The sequence below is a fragment of the Gymnoscopelus braueri genome (genome assembly GCF_963280865.1).
Source record: "Gymnoscopelus braueri genome assembly, chromosome: 12".
Lineage (NCBI taxonomy): Eukaryota > Metazoa > Chordata > Actinopteri > Myctophiformes > Myctophidae > Gymnoscopelus > Gymnoscopelus braueri.
The window spans coordinates 11,559,211-11,578,405 of NC_137614.1; the positions used below are offsets into that span (position 1 = coordinate 11,559,211).

Genomic DNA, 19,195 nt, shown 5'->3' on the forward strand with positions numbered 1-19,195 from the left:
GTTAAATTAAACTGGGATTTAAAATATTGCTATTTTCTGTCTAACTTTTGTTGTACTGGAGGAAAGGGACCGTTATGGTGCAAAAAATATCCGCAAACGGACAGAGAGCATTAATATAATCCGACCTTGTTTTGATTAATTGAATACACAGGACCCCAATGGAAACATTCTTCTTGGGTTTAATCCTTTAGCATTCCTTTGTATAGAACTGTACTTTCTGTGCTTTTTTGCAAACTGCTAAATAAAGTATTCAATCAATCAATCAAACAAACAAACAAACAAACCACCCGAACAACCATAGTTGGTCTTAGTCTGGTCTTCCTTTACAAAGCATAGTGACGGCCACGTTACGTACAACCAGCTCCCAGTAGCTTTATGAAGCATTCTCACTGCCACGTAGAACCAGCTCCCAGTAGCTTTATAAAGCATTCTAAGTAACGGCCAGTCGGCCACGTAGAACCAGCTCCCAGTAGCTTTATAAAGCATTCTAAGTAACGGCCACGTAACGTTAGCCCTGAAACATGACTGTCATACCAGCGTCATGTGAACCATGGCTACGGCCACGTAGAACCAGCACCCAGTAGCTTTATAAAGCAATAGAGCTGGTACGTGGCCGTTACTTAGAATGCTTTTAAAGCATTCTAAGTAACGGCCACGTAGAACCAGCTCCCAGTTATGAAGCATTCTCACTGCCACGTACAACCAGCGGCAGCTCCCACTGCCTCCCAGTAGCTTTATAAAGCGTACTGACGGTCACGTAAAACCATCTCCCTGTAGCGCGCCGTGATCGTATAGTGGTTAGTACTCTGCGTTGTGGCCGCAGCAACCCCGGTTCGAATCCGGGTCACGGCAGGGATAAGATCCCTGACACGGCTTGGGAGTAATGTTTTTTCTGCACAGTAAAACAGTCCGAATGCACATTTGATCTAAAACATAATTTTTGCTATGAATTTAAAAGGTCTCACGACTACCGGCTATTCGCAGTGGTGTGAAGTAACTACGTACATTTACTCAAGTACTGTACTTGAGTACAATTTTTTGACTGGAGTATTTCCAATTTTCTGTACTTTTACTTCTACTACACCATATCTCAGAGGCAAATATTGTACTTTTACTCAAGTACAATTATTAAAAAGTTACTTTGTAGATTTTGATTATTATTACAAAACATTGTACTTTTACTATAAGTTGAACTATAAATTGACATTACATTTAGTTTCTCTATCTGAATTCAAACGGACTTCAAACAGCTTCACCTGGGTAACTGGTGCCGAGTGACTGCCGACCATAGCCGACACGCTTTCGTTCATTCATTGGCGACCATCTGTGACAACATCCATGTTCCGAGAACTTCCGACACGAAAACCCAATCAACAAGCCCACAGATCACACGTGTCTCCACCTCTCTGTGTGTATACCGGTTTGATTGGTCTGTAAAGGAGAGTGGGCGGTCCATGCGCGGAAGAAGTAACCTAACCAAAGCACTGAACAGTGAGGTCTGTCATATATTTGATTTAAATTAATGTAATATTCCTGTTGACCTGTTTCGTTTCTGGACGGCTGGAAAGTGGAAACTCTAGGCTACGTCACCGGTAAGAAGTAGTACATGTGAGTGATGTGTTATAAATAATGTGTACACTACACCTGCAACTGATGTACCTACTACAGCCTTCAAACTTGAGTGCATTTATGATCTAAATCTATGTATGTATTATTATGTAATATTATTCAGACCAAGTACAACTGCATTCCATCTCATGCAGTGTGGATAATTTTAATAATAACAATAAACTGTGAATTCAGTGACACTGGATTATTTGCATTGTTTTACACATAGTATGTAGTGTATTTCATTTCAAGTGAACACCATACAATCCTTGGTGTTAATTTAACTCAGAAGAAGAGTGTACAGTACAAATGGAACCAATTGATACATTTGGTTCCATTTGTACCCTCTCCTGAGTTAATTTACAGTTGCGTTGTGAGCTTGTAGATCTTCTATTTTCAAATGATTTTTACACATTTTGGAAACATGTGAAATGGGATATTGTGCATAATGAGTACTCTTACTTTTAGAACTTAAGTATATTTTGACGCCAATACTTTCGTACTTTTACTCAAGTAACTTTTATATACCGGACTTAACAGAGTATTTCCTACATGGTGGTATTGATACTTTTACTCAAGTAAAAACATTTGAGTACTTCTTCCACCATTGAATTCAGTGAACTGCATCTGCACATTTGCTTCCTCTTGCCAGGTCATGGAGACAACTTCAGCAACCGGGGGTGTTGTCCACCCCTACTGGCCTCGTGACCTTTCCATTCCTAACTATGTGGCCAACGACCGATCCATGTCCGAGATCCTAGTGTTTCTGTTCTCCGTGTCCGGGGCATTTCTGCTGGTGACCTGGCTGATCACCGGGCGAGATGGGCCTGCTGGGCGCTTGGGGTTCGGCAGGCGGCTGGCCCTTTGCTGGTTTGCCGTGTGTGGTTTCATACACAGCGTCATCGAGGGCTGGTTTGCAACATATTATCCTATCATTCCAGGAGACCAGAGCTTCCTCTCACAGCTATGTGAGTACAGACAAGAGAACATGTTTAAAAAGTGTCTTAAGCAATCAACTTTGTTGCTCAGTGTCTTTTGGGTCGATTCAATTTCCTTTTTTTTTACCCTAAGGGAAAGAGTACTCCAAGGGAGACAGCCGATATGTTATGTAAGTTTATATTTGAACAGAAATAGAGCATTACTCACAGACGATGGATGATTGAATATTGTTATTGACACCCCTCTCCCTCCCTCTCTTTCTCTCTCTTCTATTTAGAGCGGATAACTTCACTGTTTGTATGGAGACAGTGACTGCATTGCTATGGGGACCATTTAGTTTTTGGGTTGTGTTTGCCTTCCTGACCAACAAGTCCTACAGATTTGTACTGCAACTCATCATTTCATTAGGTAAGAGGGTGCATCATCCTTTAAAAGCATTTCAATCTAGCACTATATGCACACTATTGTGCACAATAAGTACAGTGTAGTATATAATGTACTATACCAATACAGAACCTTTAGTCTCAACAGTTTAGCAGTTCAGTTCAAGATGAGTGGTACATCTTTTGTACATGTAGATATTTGAAGGCCCAACTTCATCAAAGCATCTTAAGACTTGAGATCAACTTTGACCCTTTACATAGAAACTACATTGATCTTAATTGAAGGACTTTCAAAACTTTCAGAAAAGCTGGCCCCACTCACAGTAAGGACTCTGAGTACTCTTGTTGTACAGTATTGAATCTCAACATCAAGCCTGATTTATAATTCATTTTGCAACAGTGTCGTCCACCGCAAGTAGCCAATCCAAAGCTATTTTCAGCGTGCGCGGCCGGTTGTTCCAAACAGTGAAAAATAGCTTTGAAAAAAAGAAGCAGCAAAAATAGCAGATCTCAACCTCAACACGCGTCGCATTCCAACAGATTGTGAGCTTGTACATCGGCTATTATCTGTGTGCCTTGGGAATAAACATTTGAAAACCACTTTACTAAGCATTCCATTTCAACATGTTATTCTAGGTCAGCTGTACGGAGATGTGCTTTATTTCTACACGGAGCACAAAGACGGCTACTCTCACAGCGAATTTGGACATCCCATCTACTTCTGGTTCTACTTCGTATTCATGAACTCGTTGTGGATTGTCATACCTCTAGTGTTGATTGTAGATGCATGGAGAGAGCTCTCTGCCACCCAGACACACACAGACAGCATGAAGACACATAAGTCTAAGACCAACTAACCAGCAGAAGGACAGGACTGACTGGGACGATAAGCTGACTATGTACTGTACTGTATGTGGGGTAGGGGTGGAGGGGGTAGACATACACATTCCTGAAATTCTTGCTCAAAATTGTGAATTCATCAACAAAGAAAAAAATGCATACCGTATGCACAATCGTGTGTGAAATTTTGTGTGAATTTTCCAGTAAATTTTTCTAAGCTCTTTTCTTTTTACAAATGTGGCCTAATACTATGCCTTAGTGTTTTTTAAGAGGTAACCCCCAAGACATGTCTGGCTTTGTGGCATTTTTTGGTGGGCATAACTAGTGGGAATAATAACAAAGTAAAGTCACCTATGTTTGTGTACAATAGGGCTATGCTCTTAATGTGTACCAAACCCTTGTGGTAAATTGACTGTCTGCTGTGTTTCTCTGTTGGCATTCCCAGGGCTTGAATGAAGGCAGGTGTAGTTCTTGAACTAATTTAGCTAATTATTTACTTTAGCTATGGAGTCCAGGACTTGAGATATTATCCAAGATAATCAAGATCTTATTATGAAACACAGCTGTTGAGTGTTTCCTCAAAATCATGTGTTGGAAAAACTTACCATTTACACCAAAACCAATATTAAATCATTCATATTCATAATTAGTAATTATCATTCATATTCTTTATTTCAAAAGGTGAAAGGATACAAGAAGTGCCTACCATAATTATTGTCATCTGTCTACTCTAGTCTAAAGTACACCAAGAGAAAGAATCGCTTACACTCGGTCATCATTCTCCATAATGGCTTTATTGTGTTGTCTCCGTCTTGTCTTTACTCTAAATACTTACAAAAAGAAATTACCTGAATCAACAAAGAATGACTGAATCATCATGTGTGTGTCCGTTTTACAAGTTCTTCAGAATGTTAATAACTAAAGTAAATAACTTCAAAGTTACATTTGAAGCCATCTTGTGGTAAGAGTGTATAAATGGAACCAAATGGGCCCTGTTGAGGAGTATTGTGTGTGTATATGACAATAAAGAACCTGAACTTTGGCATAAAATGTATATGAGTCCAGTGGTTCTTAAACATTATCATGTCAAGGACCCCCAAAATGATATGTTTTTGGCCACAGACATCTGAAAAGATGTTGTAAATATTTGGATGTTTTTGTCGAATAGCTTAAGTATGAAATAGGGTCAGGTGTGGAGAGTTAACTATGTGGAAAGCCTGGCGACACAAGGTTTCGCTAGGGATCCCCTGGATACCCCCAAGGACCCCTGGGAGTCCCTGGACCCCAGTTTGAAAACCCCTGAGTTAGTTGATGGGAAAGTTATTGTTCAGTAGTGGCTGTCTGTCAACCATTCACTGCATGGCTTCTCTAAATAGATGAGTGGACTGAGCACTGCCCAGGTCTGCATGAAAATCGTAGGTCTTTAGGACCCCTTCTTATGACTAGATAATGGATTATATTATCTAGAAAAGGCAGTATGTCTCAATGTCGGTGCCCCTGGCTGGCATGACCTCATGTTTCTTAATGAGCTGAATTTAGGCAGTGGTGTAAAGTAACTCAGTACCTTTACTCAAGTACTGTACTTAAGTACAATTTTGAGGTATTTTTACTTTCCACTACATCTCAGAGGAAAACATTGTACTTTTACTCCACTAAAAGTTAGTTACTAGTTACTTTGTAGATTTTGATTATTATTACAAAACACACCAACCACTTCAGCATGGTATATTTCAGCCATTTGAAAATAGCAGATCTACAAGCTTGATGCAAAGCATTGTGAGCTTGTAGATCGGCTATTTTCAAAAGATTTGTTATACATTTTGAACTTGGTTCAAGTTGAACTTGGTTCATGTCTAAATGACCCTACTTCTCACTTAAAATATATACCTCAAATAAATATTTTCCAAGTTTGCTTTCAATCGCGTCTCAACTAATTCTCAAGTTTTCTTCAATTCAACATGTTCATTTTATAACATGAAAGTAGGCAGCGCCATTGAGGCGCTGAAAGTAGGGTATAATTTTAACGTGGCTATATTTTGTGATTGACAAGTTGCTACCACACCACAGCGATCATGCGTATCCTCAACTCCACCCTTTCATCCAAATAGGGACACTGTTGCCATGTCCGCTTATTAGTGTGGTTGCCCTAACAGGGCAACCAGACTATAGTAATCCTCGCACTTTATTATTTCAACATATTGTATATAAACTTTAGTTTAGACCGTCTCTCCTCCCACAGTTTTTATCCCCCAATGCCATGTGCCATATGTCAAAATGACCGTCTTGACCGGGAATCGTGCGCTTGTATTTTGCTAAGAGATTGGTTAAATAGTTTAATTGATATTGATTTATTAGTGCATTAAATCTCCCCATCCGCTTCAATGAAAAAGTGAAAAAACTCAAATTCAAGTATTTTTTTCTCAGAAACCGTAAGAGCTAGAGTTACCAGATTTGGAGGGGAGGTTCATAATTTAGTCCAAAATTATTGAAAAAATAATTACACTAATCGGCCACATGGTGGCGCTATAACAGCCCCCTTTACGTTTTGGCCTATAACTCTTGAACCGTAGGTCGTAAAATCAAAAATTTTCCCTAGATTCCTTGGGTCATGACGCAACTCCCCATATAGGCCACGCCCATTTGCGTCAGGATAGATTTTCCGCCATTTTGAATTTTCTTCAAAACACACTTTTAGCTCCTCCTCCCACATATTTTCTCCAAATTTCACAAAAATCAGTACACATGATCTCTGGACCCATGCGATAATCTGGACCGGAATCTGAACAGAATTTTGATAGTCCATACCGTTCGTCCGTAAATGGCTTCCAAAGTTAGCGGAAGGGGCTCGTTTTACAAAAAAGGCCACAAATCACGAACGAAACGTCCAGTCAATCCCAAATTTGAATCACATGTCAAGGGTGGTTTACTCAACAAATCCATCCATAGGGGGCGCCACAAATGCTCAAAATGTAACCGTTTGATGCAAAAACCTTATTTTGGGGGGATCAATCCTCTCAAAATGGAACGCAAGTGATCTCAGGAGTTAAGTGACAATGTAATTGGCACAGCCTCCGACGGTATTCCTCCCAGCGTATTCCTCGAGTCCCGGCGGCAGCGACCCGCGACTCGCGTCGGTGCAACCACACTCTGCAATTGCCCTGAATTGCGACGCGTCTAGTTATATAGTTGCTATTCTGGGCTTGCTTCCTATTGTTGTTTAAACCAGTGGTTCTAAAATATTTTACCACGTGTATTTATATATTTTAATATGTAATTATCCAAGGACCCTCATCTAAAAATATTTTGTTCCAGGACACCCATTCAAGATTTCGGTTGTTAAAAAGTTTTTAACTTTTTTCTCTCCAAGATTTATTTTTGAAGATAGCAGATCTACAAGCTCACAACACGTTGCATCTCCACGCGTTGTGAGCTTGTAGATCGGCTATTTACAAATCGCCGGTGTGCTCCAACGTGATCACTGGTGTGCTCATGTCGCTTCTTTTTGCTGCTTATTTCTCTCAGAATCTGGCAACACTGTCCGACTGACGGTCACTTCTACTGCAGAAACTCAGCTGCAAGGTGGTGATGACGTACATAGAAAATATGACGACGGTCAATTAAACTGGAATATCCAAACTAAGGACAGACGTCACAGCTACTGTAGTTTTTTATAATGTATATGATGCAACAAATGTCACCAGCCGAAATAGCTCAGTTGGGAGAGCGTTAGACTGAAGATCTAAAGGTCCCTGGTTCGATCCCGGGTTTCGGCAGTTTTTACTCTTTTATAATGTCACATGGACATCGCAGCTTAACCAGTGGTGGGAAAAGTACTTCAATAAAAGTATTAATAGTGCAATATAGAAATAAAAGTCCCGCATTCAAAATGTACTCGAGTTAAGTACAAAGGTATTGGCATGAAAATGTACTTAAAAGTACCAAAAGTAAAAGTACTCATTATGCACAACAGTGTCCCATTTCAAGTTTTCAAATGTGTAAAAATATTTTGCAAATAGCAGATCTACAAGCTCACAATGAGTTGCGATGCAACGCATTGTGAGCTTGGCTATTTTCAAATGGCCACAATTTATTTAGGGCTGATGGTTAGTGTTTTGTAATAATAATCCAAATCTACAAAGTAACTATTAACTAAAGTTTTCAAATGAATGCAGTGGAGTAAAAGAACAATATTTTGATCCGAGATGTAGTGGAGTAGAAGTAAAAGTATTGGAAATTGGAAGTAAAGCACCATGTCAAAAATTATCTTTAAGTAAATGTACTTAGTTGCTTTCACTGAGCTTGACAAAATGTTAAAGATAACGTTTTTACTCACACTATTACAGTACAGTACATCTTTCCCATGCCGTTCAATGCCAGTGCACACTTGGTAACTTTAAGTACCTAAAGATCTAGTGAAATGAAGTTTTAGAGCATATCCGTGGTCTTCATATGGGCACACACACCTAACATTAGATGTCAAAACAAATGAAAACAAAAAACAATTTTTGTGTATTTTTAAATCAAGTCCCTAAAAAGCAACTTTCATGAATATGAATGATTCTTGATTTCGTTCACCTGTGTGATTCCCATCCTCCAAACACAGCTGATTTTAATTACAGAACTATTCCGTTTTGAATCTCATTCAAGATGACGTCCAGACGCTGTTACTCATTGTAAACTTAATCAGCACACTAACATATGTATCTGAAGTCATCATGGGTAAATAAGCAACTTGGTAACAAACATTCTGCACAGTGCACATCTCTATCCGTTTCAGACTGAAACTTCAAAAGATGATGACAGAAAGTGTCATTGCACTGAATCTTTAACAAAAGTAAGTTTGTCTTTCCCAGATCAGAAGAAAAGCAGTATACATTAATGTGTCAGTCAGCTTTTTATAATACCTTTTTCGCCATTTTCTGTATTGATTTGCGACAGGTTTCCAAGCTAGAACCAACCTACTGGTTTCCTTTCCCAATGGATATGTTGTTAAAGCATGACACCTAGTGGAGCATTACATAATTACATTATCTATTAACTTCATATTGCAATTTTATTTAGTGGATACAAAACTCTGCATTTCCACCACCAATCCCTAAAGATGATAATAATATAATTTTGCTTGTGTAAAAAAAAAAGGTGGCATGATTCACATTCAAGTAAGTTACATTCAACTTTGAGAAAAAGCCCATAATAATGAAACAGTTTGTAACATAAGGCTGTAGGAGATGTAGTTCCATTTTAATGCCAGTCATGAAAATAAATGTAGATATGATATCATACAGTACACTGACCTCCCACTCAATTATGTGAGATTTTCTACTGACGTTTTCAACTGAACATCTTACTGAGCCTCTGTCCTAACTGTGCATTTCTTTCTTTCTCTTTGCTTGATACGTCTTTGAGAGCCTTCTGGGCAGCAGGTGAGTCTGGCTGTAGGTCCAAAAGTCTCCTGAACGCCTGCTTGGCATCCTCCAGCTCATCCAGATTTTGACACGCTTGGCCCAGACGATACCAGGCCTTTCCCCCACTGGGCTCCAGCTGTGTGGCTTTAGCGGCATTAGCTCTAGCCCGCTCTGGTTGGTTCAATTTCAGCTGGCACAGTGACAGGTTGGAGTGGAGTTCTGCTTTCGTGGTTTGGTACACGGTCATGGATGGAACCTGGGGGTTTGGGGGCAGCTTCGATGTTTCTTCCCCGGTGCTCGTCTCTTTCTGCTCCTCCTCCTCCTCCTCCTCCTCCTCTGGGATTGTGTCTGATTCGCTGGTGTGGCTGTACAGAGTGATGAGGAGTTTGAGGGCTCGACTGTAGCTGTCGGCCGCTCCCCACACGTCGCCACCCCTGAACCTCGCTCCGCCCCTCTCCTTGTGAGACCTCACCCAGTCCCATTTCTCAGCAGGTGACATCTCCCAGGACTCCTCAACAGATGTGAAGGAGTGCAGTTCAACAGTGGCACATAAAGGCGGGTTTCCCTCTGCGAATTGGGCCACGGGGCTTTCTGGTCCGTTACCCAAGGGAGTCAAGAGTATCTGGCGGGCAAAGACAAAATTCGGACAAGGGTTGTAACAGTTAATCAAAATAACCCATTTGAACAATTGACTTTCAAGAATACCGAAAGCAGATCTACGAGCTTGTACATTATCTATTAGAATGTATTCATGACATGTTGATTCGTTAATATATAGAAAATATATTAACAAAAAACTGCACTTTCAGACCTGCAACTATGAGGCTGCGTCCGAAATCACATACTACATGTTACAGTACATACTAATCAGTATGCTACTTTCAATAAACCTTTGAGTGCACACACTTTACTAGTTAAAAGAAAATTGCAGCTTAAAGCTCTGAAAATAATTTCACTGCGCAAAAAGCACATACAATCACAACGTTTTGTCCAAACAATTGGTCTTCGTCAGGTGAAATGAATACAATGACCCATGACACTTATCTAGGTCTGTCACATCACGTGACCAAAGTAGTGATGTACTGTAATTGGGGAGAAATATGTGATGCAGGTTCAATTTATACACCCAATAGAGCATCGCAGTTCCCGCCCCCTCCGGGTGCCGGAAGAAAAAACTCAATGCATTTTTCCCATTGACATTTCCAAACATATTTATATCTATTAATTTAAGCCTCGAATCAAGCCATCATGACATGACATGAATCATGACCATAAAACGTTTGATTCTGTGATTATTTATTTTTTTAAACGGCAAAACAAGGGTATTTATTAAATATAGTATATCATATAATTAAATATAAAATTTAAAAAAATCACAGAAAAAAACGTTTTATGGTCATGATTCATGTCAAGTCATGATGGCTTGATTCGAGGCTTAAATTAATAGATATAAATATTTTTGCAAATGTCAATGGGAAAAGTGCATTGAGTTTTTTCTTCCGGCACCAGGAAAAACCAGGAAGTGGGCGGGAACTGCGATGCTCTATACAAAGAGAGCTACACAATTTGCAATACATCCCACCAACACAATATCCCAAGATGAGTAAAAAATACACAGATGCCAATACAAGTACAAATACAAGGAATAGGTTAGGGCATACAGGGCATCAGCACAAAAGTGATTAAAAGTGTATTCAAAAGACAATACAGTATGTGATGCAATAAAATACCATAAAATGCTACACTAGTGTTACATCAGGTTAGAGTCGAAACTAATGTAACACCAGTATAGCAAATGGTCTAACCGTTAGACCATTTGACAAAGTCCATCTGTATTCTGTAAAGTGTTAATGTATATCATCTAACTATATCAAGGTGGCAGAGTACACAATACTATAATTTCAGACATACATACTAAGCATTCAGACATTCTAAAGAGTCTCACATACTAATTTGGCATAATAATGTTAGTTTAGATATGCAAGAATAAGTTTATACCTAAACTTAACCTCAGTAAAACTATACCTAAACCTAACCTTATTCCTAACGTAACCTCAGTAAAGCTATGCCTAACCCTAAACTTATTCCTAACCTTAAACCTCAGTAAAACGAATACAAGTACCGCTGGGAGCGAGCGGTCAGCGGAAAAAACGGGGGTGAGTGTGTTTTGGTGCGAGCGTTCCGGTTACTACAGTAGGTACACTCTCCACTTACCTCACATCGCTCTCCAGCTCTCATCCCCTCCAGACAGGCTTCTGTGACATCACATTGTCCCTCCCCTAGCCTCAGTGTTGTCCAATCACCAAGCAGAACATGCAAGGCAGAACTTTGAGAGCGTGGAACGGGTGTGGGCGTCATTTCTATGAGCTCTGCGATTGGCTGGTCAGATTGGATTGGCGGCACCTCGTCGCCCTTGCAAGATCCTGGACTGTCAGTCTTATCGATGTCCTCTTTGAGACACACTCGGACTCGACACAGTGAACCCATCCTCGGGCGGTCGCTGGATGTCAACGCTACATGGGGAAAAGATGCAATGATTCTCAACCTGGGGCCTTGAGGAAGTCTTTACTGATAGTATAACATTAATATATAAATAAAAACAACAGTGTGATAAATAGAAACTTAAAAGTATATTGATTCAAGCCGGAACACAATCGATCGGTTGATCATTAGAATAAACATGCTGTGAAAATGCACGCGGTCCACCCATCTGACCACTTAACACTAAGTGGTCAGATGGGTGCATTAAATGACACAAACTACTACACTATTTCAACATAAGGCTAGGCAATATATCAATATTAAATTGCATTTAATGACGCAAACTACTACACTAATTCAATATAAGGCAATATATCAACATTAAATATCATATAGATATTCTGATATGACATGAGACTAGATATCTTAATATTGAGTTTTAATCACTTATTTTATGCTTTAAAAAATGGTCAGAAATAGCTGATCTACAAGCTCACACCGCGACTCATTCATTGTGAGCTACTTTTACTTCTAAATTTAGAGTAGCCAAAAAAACTTTACCCCCTTTTTCTACCCAATTTAGTTGTTTTCCCAATTGATTCCTCAGTCCTACTCCTACCGAATCCACGGTGCACCACCGTGGATTCGAACCCACAACCTCCGTGGTGGTGGGCAGGGACTTTACCACTGCGCCACCCGAGTGTGCTATTTATGCTTTTTTTTTATAATAAAAAAATGTATAAAATGGATATAATAACAATACACTATTATCGACACAATATTGATATCAAGGTTTCAGGAAAATACTTTTGAGTTCCTTTCTAGACATCACAGAGGACAAAATAAGGCAGTGAACTTAAAGAAGGTTCATCAGGACCCTGATGAACTGATCAGACGATCCCAAGTTAAGTTCCCTATCTGTGTCTCTTTCTTCCAGAAAAGTTTCAGTTAACGCTAGGATACACGCATCTCTGAATTCATGGCACAATTTGACCCGTGCCTGCAGTATCCCAGTTTTGTTACGCAGGGATCGGACGTTAGAAAGGATAATAGAGGGGAGAGGTATACGTGACAGCGGCTGGTTCTTTACCTTTAACCCTGCTCCACCTCTCCTCCCCCTCTTCCTAATCCCTGGAGTGCGCCAAGATCCACCGGCAGAATCCCTCAATCGCGGGTCCATATCCATACATTTTTTTTTTTTAATTCCCAGTGACACCTTTTAAATGCTTTTTTATGCTTGTTTCATAATATATCTTTTATATTTGTCTTCTCTCAGTTTTAACCTGTGCCCCCCCCTTTTTTGTGATGTGTTTTTAACTAACCTTGCCTGTATGAGCTATGGGATATCTGAATTTCCCCTTGGGGATCAATAAAGTATCTATCTATCTATCTATACTCCGGAAATCATCCAAATTGGGTGGATTAAAGTCCAACGGAGGATCACATCCATCCAGATGGAGAAGAAACTCTCGGCTGTACTGGATCCGTGTAGGGAGATCTGAGGACGGAAGAAAGTCCTCGATACCCCGAGCCAGGTGGCATACTAGCCACAACAGTAGCATAATGACAAGATCCATGTTTAGCAATCGCTTCATAGAGTGACGTTGCTGTTTCTAATCAGCCTCGTTGCGAGGAGGCCAATTCACAGGACATCTAACGTAGCTAAACTTAACTTGATCTTGTGACAACATAAAACGTAACACAAACATAAAACAAAAGCCCACAAACAAACAAACATGGAGCCCCCACCACCTGGCTGCAAGAGCTGTGCCCCATCTTGCGGAAGAGCTCCTCTGGATCCACGTTTGTGGTCTGTCCCCTCCAGTACTGCTGGCCTCCACCTGCCTGGCTGGCATCAAAGCCTGCTGAGCCATATGCATCATACTGCTTCCTCTTCCCCTCGTCACTCAACACCTCATAAGCTTCAGCCAGCTGAGGAAATTTCTCCTTAGCTGGAGGGTCATCTTTGTTTGTGTCAGGATGATACTTCTTAGCCATCCGATAGTATGCTTTCTTGATCTCCTTCTGGGTGGCTGTTCGAGGAACCCCCAGGATCTGGTAAAAATCCTGCTTGTTGTTGGAAGAGGCACTTGTGTGGAAGGACAGTGTGCTGAGAGGTGATGTAACCCCTGGAACCGACAATCCTCTCAATGTCACACCACCATTTGCCACCCCGCTGCGACACACAATGCCTCCCTGCCATACTCTCTGGAATCCCCCTACGGAGCAAACAGTCCGCACTCCTCCGGGAGCAGCGCGGATAAGCCCGCTGTGAGCAGCGCGGTGCACTCCAACGTGTGGAACTGCGAACGGCTGAGTACGCCATCATTCCACCTCCTCCCAGTACCTGTTGCCTGCAAATGTGAAATCTTTTAACAAGACATCTTCTCTTATGGAGGTCCCAGTCATAAGAACCTTTCAGATGGGGTCCGTGACCAAATACATATATTGGGGTCCCTGACTTGAAAATGTTTGAGAACCATTGATCTAGAAGATACTGCCGATGTCACCTACCTACACTTTACCGTATATAGAGCTTACGTAATTGCAATATCCTTATGGTGTGTTCTGCTCATGACGTCAGCTCAGATGATGTTGACCTCCGCACACTGTCCAAGACGCCAGTCCCGGATTACATCCGTTCTGTCCATGACTTCAGTCTCGGATGACATACAGTAGAGGTGCTCCTTATGCTGGCAAGTATGCTCTCCCTCTTCAACATAGGTCGCGTCAGCCTAACCTTTGGTATAACCAATAACCATGACGATTTAATGTGGTCGTTCCGGTAACGTGGAATCCTCTCTAACAATAGTCTGAAGGCCGTTTCAGATGGAGAGCGATTGACGCGCCTAGTAATTAATTTTCAATGAGAGGCGGGCGATTATTTGGGACGCATGGAAAACTTTAAGGGCGCAGAGGCAAGCAAGAGCGCCCTGCATCAATCGTTGTTGTTTTATCCTCCCCCCATGTAAAGTGTATTTGGGTACTTAGAAAAGCTATATAAATTTGAAATATAATTTTTATGTTAACCATTTACATTTATTTTTTTATTTTGTTCAAATCACTGTCAGTTACTGATGGTAGAGGGAGTAAGGGAACGCACTCCATCTTCTGTCTCGCTCTCTCCCTCTCATCTCCTTTCAGATCTGCCTCTATTTGAACTGTTCTTCAACCTTATAGTTCTGCAGTTGTCAGAAAGGTAAGAAGATGGCAGTTTATACAAATCTGGACTTTTATAATTGTAATGAAATATCTGAATCCAGTACACAAAAAAAAAACTCTTGAGAATCATTGATTCTGTCACTGTGTCCACTGTTATATCGGAAATGTCCAAGAAAGACTAATTGAAAAGTGCTGCTTGTACAAGAAAGATGGTCAGTGCAGGTACCAGATAACTAGGAACATGAACACACATGTCAGTAACATGCCTACAATCATAATGAACTTATCCTGAGTGGCCCGCCTCTCTATGAACCTCATGACCGTATTAGATAGCCCCAACATGTTGGCCACGTCCAGCATCTTCTTATGGGTCCCTTTTAGTGTCCCTCTCTGATCTCTGAGGCCGCTGAGGATACTACTGCCACTGCCACACAATAATGGAGCCGAGATATTTATAAGTGGTTACCAAATCCACTGTCTGGCCATTTATGACGCTACTCTGAGGAGCTGGTGGAGATCGTCTAAAATCAATACACATGTCTTTAGTCTTTGTGATATTAAGTTGTAGGAATGCATCTTCACACCAAGACACAAAGTCATCTACGACTGGGCCATGACTGGCTTCACTATCACTCAAAAGACTAACAATCACAGAATCATCTGCAAATTTAACAATGTGTCTGTTGTCATGTTGACTCCTACAATCATTAGTATACAGGATATACAAGAGTGGGGAAAGAACACAACCTTGGGGTGAGCCGGTGGATGATGTTAGTTCTCCAGACAATTTAGCATTCACCCTTACCCTCTGGGTTCTATTTGTGAGAAAATCAAGAACCCAACCAATAATACCTGAATCTAAGCCAAAGTTGTTAACTAATTTTTCAACTAGTATATGTGGCTGAATGGTGTTAAAGGCTGATGAGAAGTCAACAAAAAGCAGCCTAGCATGTGTCTTGCTAACTTCCAGGTGTGAAAATAGAAGGTTCAATAAGGTGATGGTAGCATCGGACACTCCTCTCTTAGACCTGTAAGCAAATTGCAAGGGGTCTAGGCAACACTCAGTTTTTGCCAAGAGCTCATCCTTAACAAGCCTCAAATGACTTCATAACCAAAGAGGTTAAGGCCACAGGCCTAAAGTCATTGAGAGCTTTGGGACGAGGACCCTTGGCAACCGGTACCACAATGGATCGCTTCCATAAAGATGGCACCCTCTGCTGAGTAAGAGACAGCTGAAAAATAAAATAGAAAATAGGGCCTAGCTGTTCTGCACAGACAGTAAGCAGACGGCCACCTATATTGTCTGGGCCTGGACTTTTCTTAGGTTTACACCTTTTAAAACACGTGGTCACACTATGTTCATCAAAGGAGAGGTCATGAACCCTAGATTTCACCAACCCCTTCTAAGCTCAGAATGTTGCCCTTTGAAATCATGCACATCAAATCTGGTATAGAACTGATTAAATTCCTCTGCTAGCTGCAGATCTGAATTATAGCCACTAAGCTGTATGTTAGTCCTACCCTCTTCTTTAAGTCCTACAATAGTTTTCATACTACTCCAGGCAGAACCCAGATTATTCATCCTGAGCTGATTTTCTATTTTGTCTTTATACCTCATTTTTCCAGCCCTAATTTCTCGTTTTATCTCTTTCTCTATATTGTGCATTTCTATAAGGTTCCCTTCTTTAAATGCCTTTTCCTTTTTTGCAATAGCCCTTTAAGTGACTTAGATACCCATGGCTTGCTGTTAGGATAAATCTTGACAGTTTTGACAGGGATCACTGTGTTCTCACAATAAGATATCCAGCTACAAATAACATCAGTGAGTTCATCAATGTCATTGCACGACTCTTTAAACATGTCCCAATCAGTACAGTCCAGACAACCCTGTAGAGACAGACAGGCGTCATCATTCCTCCAGTCCTTTACCCGGATAGTCTGTACCTTCTCCCTTTTCAGCACGGTTTGATAAACAGGGATGAGAACGTGTTGGTCACCTGTGTTTTTTTAATTCCTTGCTATGGATTAATTAATAAAAGATGTTCTACTTGAACTGAACAGAGCTGCCATGGACCTTCTTTAAGTTCACCGCCTTATTTTTTCCACTGTGATGGAAAAGAACTCAAAAGTCATGTCCTGAAACACTCTCAAAAGAGCATCCGTTCTCAGTTTGACATAATTACGGACCCATGCAGCGCTATATATTATCTGATCATTGATATCAAGGTATTTGGTCAAAATATTGTGATATTTGATTTTGTCCATATCGCCCAGTCCTAATTCAACATATCTCAATTCAAGGAATGGCATTTAGTCAGAACATAAAAGGTGAGAAAAGCACCATACATACACCCATCATCTCCAGGATTCAAAGCAGCCTGTCCACCATTCGTATCTGTTGGCCTTTGTTGGACCTTCCAGAGTCCGCTGGCACACACACATACCCAGGATGTGACATCATGGTCATCAGGGGAACAGTCACCGTGTGTTTCAGGACAGCATCCAGGATCCATCACTGGCTATAGAGAAAAGAAGAGAACTTCAAATCGACAGTTTGGGCCCCAAATTACAACATTGACAGTTGCAACGCAACACGTTGTGAGCTTGTAGATCGGCTATTTTTGGCGAATCGATTTGTGTAGAGTGAAAAAATGCACTCTTTACAGGTCTGTTTTATCAAGTATAGAGGGTTTAAGAAGTGCTATTGAATTTGCAGATCGTATTGCGATACGATTATTGTGGAGTGGTTCTTTATCACGATAAACGGTAATAACGATTATCGTCCCATCCCTATTGACTCTGTCCATTATGTCCATTCTCTCCATATTATTATTACTAGGACGGCCAGACCTACTTGGGGCCATGCATGTCGTGGACGAATGCAAGTGGGGAATACATGGTCATCACACATGTTATGGAGAACTGTTAAGATGATACAACTTTTGTAAATAGATAATACATGACAGAGCTGACATCTAGTGGCAACAATGAATTATTGCGTATGAGTATAAACGCAGAACTACAAATTAGAATGCCAAGATTAATGAATCACTCCACAAACTCCAGCACGAAAATGCAATGAGTGAGTGTTGTGACTGTGTGTGGAATACATGCAATGTATGGCTTATCAGCCATTCTAGGGCTAGTTATTTATTTATCTAAGAAACCACTGTTCAAAATCCTGCAACAAATGTTTCCGAAACATAACGTCGACCAACGCTATGTTGCTTCAATATGTTTTTAATTAGCTCAGCACCAGACTGATATGAATCAGGATGGAGATAGACAGACAGACTGACTCTACGTCTATCAGATTAGTAGTCTTAATAATAACAGATAGCAGTACCTACTTAGCATAGTAGCCCTGACACATGACTGTACTATCATGACAGTCATGGATGAACATCGACCTGGTGTTCGCACTTTCTCCATTTAGGGCCCGTACATCTACATAAAGTTCAGATTTCAAATATAAAGTGCTTACCCCATGACCACGTATGTTACAATTATGTACGGGCCCTCAGAAGTACCCGTATCTTCCGTATTGTTCAATAAAAAGCATCGGTGGTCATTTTCTCCGTATTTCTTCCATATGCTTTCAACTACGCGACCCTATCGGTTGGGAGGTGTATTGCACTCTGATACATTATACCTATGAGAAAACGGTCACCGATCGGATTAAAAGGCTTTTTATTGAACAATACGGAAGATACGGGTACTTCTGATGGCCCGTACACAATTGTAACATCCGTGAGGTAAGCACCTTATATTATGAAATCTGAACGTTTATGTAGATGTACGGACCAAAAAGGGAGAAAGAGCAAACACTATTTTGAAGATCATCCAATACGGACCGTCTTGTGATCCAAGGCTACTAGCATAGTAGCATTCATAACCGAAGGCATTCACACATAGCTATGAAGGTAAGGAATTACACACAACACCTTAAAAATGCAGAATGTTGAATGTAACAGAAAGTCATATAACTTACCTGGACAAATTATGTGTAATGTTATTGAATAAGATGGAAGTTTTTTGTTTACTGAAAATCATAAACAAAAAGCCATGTGAGAGCGAGATTTTCCGTCTTCCCCAGGAAATGACGTATGTGCGTAATGCGTCATTCATTCTCTACGTTGACTGAAACCTCAAGATTTTTTATTTTTTATTTATTGTATTACATTTTTTTAGTTATTCTTTTACATTTTGTCCTGATATTTTGTAATATGTCTGTTAAAAAAGTAAAAACCTCTACAGATTACAAGAAAAAACAACAAATTATTAATAATAATAATAACAACAACAACAACAATTAACTTGCAAAAACCCTTATTGGAAGTATCAGGAGAACAAAAAAGTACCCCCACCATCTCATGT

At 40.5% G+C, this 19,195-nt stretch overlaps 2 protein-coding genes across 4 annotated transcripts; one reads left to right on the forward strand and one right to left on the reverse strand.

Moving 5' to 3' along the window:
- The first annotated feature begins 1,456 nt into the window (after nucleotides 1–1,456).
- ebp (EBP cholestenol delta-isomerase) lies at nucleotides 1,457–4,822 on the forward strand. Of its 3 annotated transcripts, none has more exons than XM_080444263.1 (5): nucleotides 1,457–1,592; nucleotides 2,261–2,576; nucleotides 2,680–2,716; nucleotides 2,825–2,955; nucleotides 3,567–4,822. In XM_080444263.1, exons 2-5 carry the CDS (start codon nucleotides 2,264–2,266, stop codon nucleotides 3,785–3,787), a joined length of 702 nt encoding a protein of 233 aa, XP_080300389.1. In that variant the 5' UTR covers nucleotides 1,457–1,592; nucleotides 2,261–2,263; the 3' UTR covers nucleotides 3,788–4,822. The 3 variants fall into 3 exon arrangements, with proteins under 3 accessions (XP_080300389.1, XP_080300390.1, XP_080300391.1); XM_080444264.1 differs by having other exon boundaries at nucleotides 1,497–1,612; XM_080444265.1 differs by having other exon boundaries at nucleotides 1,545–1,608.
- A 3,523-nt stretch (nucleotides 4,823–8,345) lies between these two features.
- Nucleotides 8,346–18,922, reverse strand: fkbpl (FKBP prolyl isomerase like). The gene is made up of 4 exons (XM_080444277.1): nucleotides 18,810–18,922; nucleotides 17,169–17,337; nucleotides 11,390–11,688; nucleotides 8,346–9,797 (listed from the first exon to the last, which is right to left on the reverse strand). The coding sequence occupies exons 2-4, from the start codon at nucleotides 17,329–17,331 to the stop codon at nucleotides 9,102–9,104; spliced, it is 1,158 nt and encodes a 385-aa protein (XP_080300403.1). The 5' UTR covers nucleotides 17,332–17,337; nucleotides 18,810–18,922; the 3' UTR covers nucleotides 8,346–9,101.
- Nucleotides 18,923–19,195: the final 273 nt, after the last annotated feature.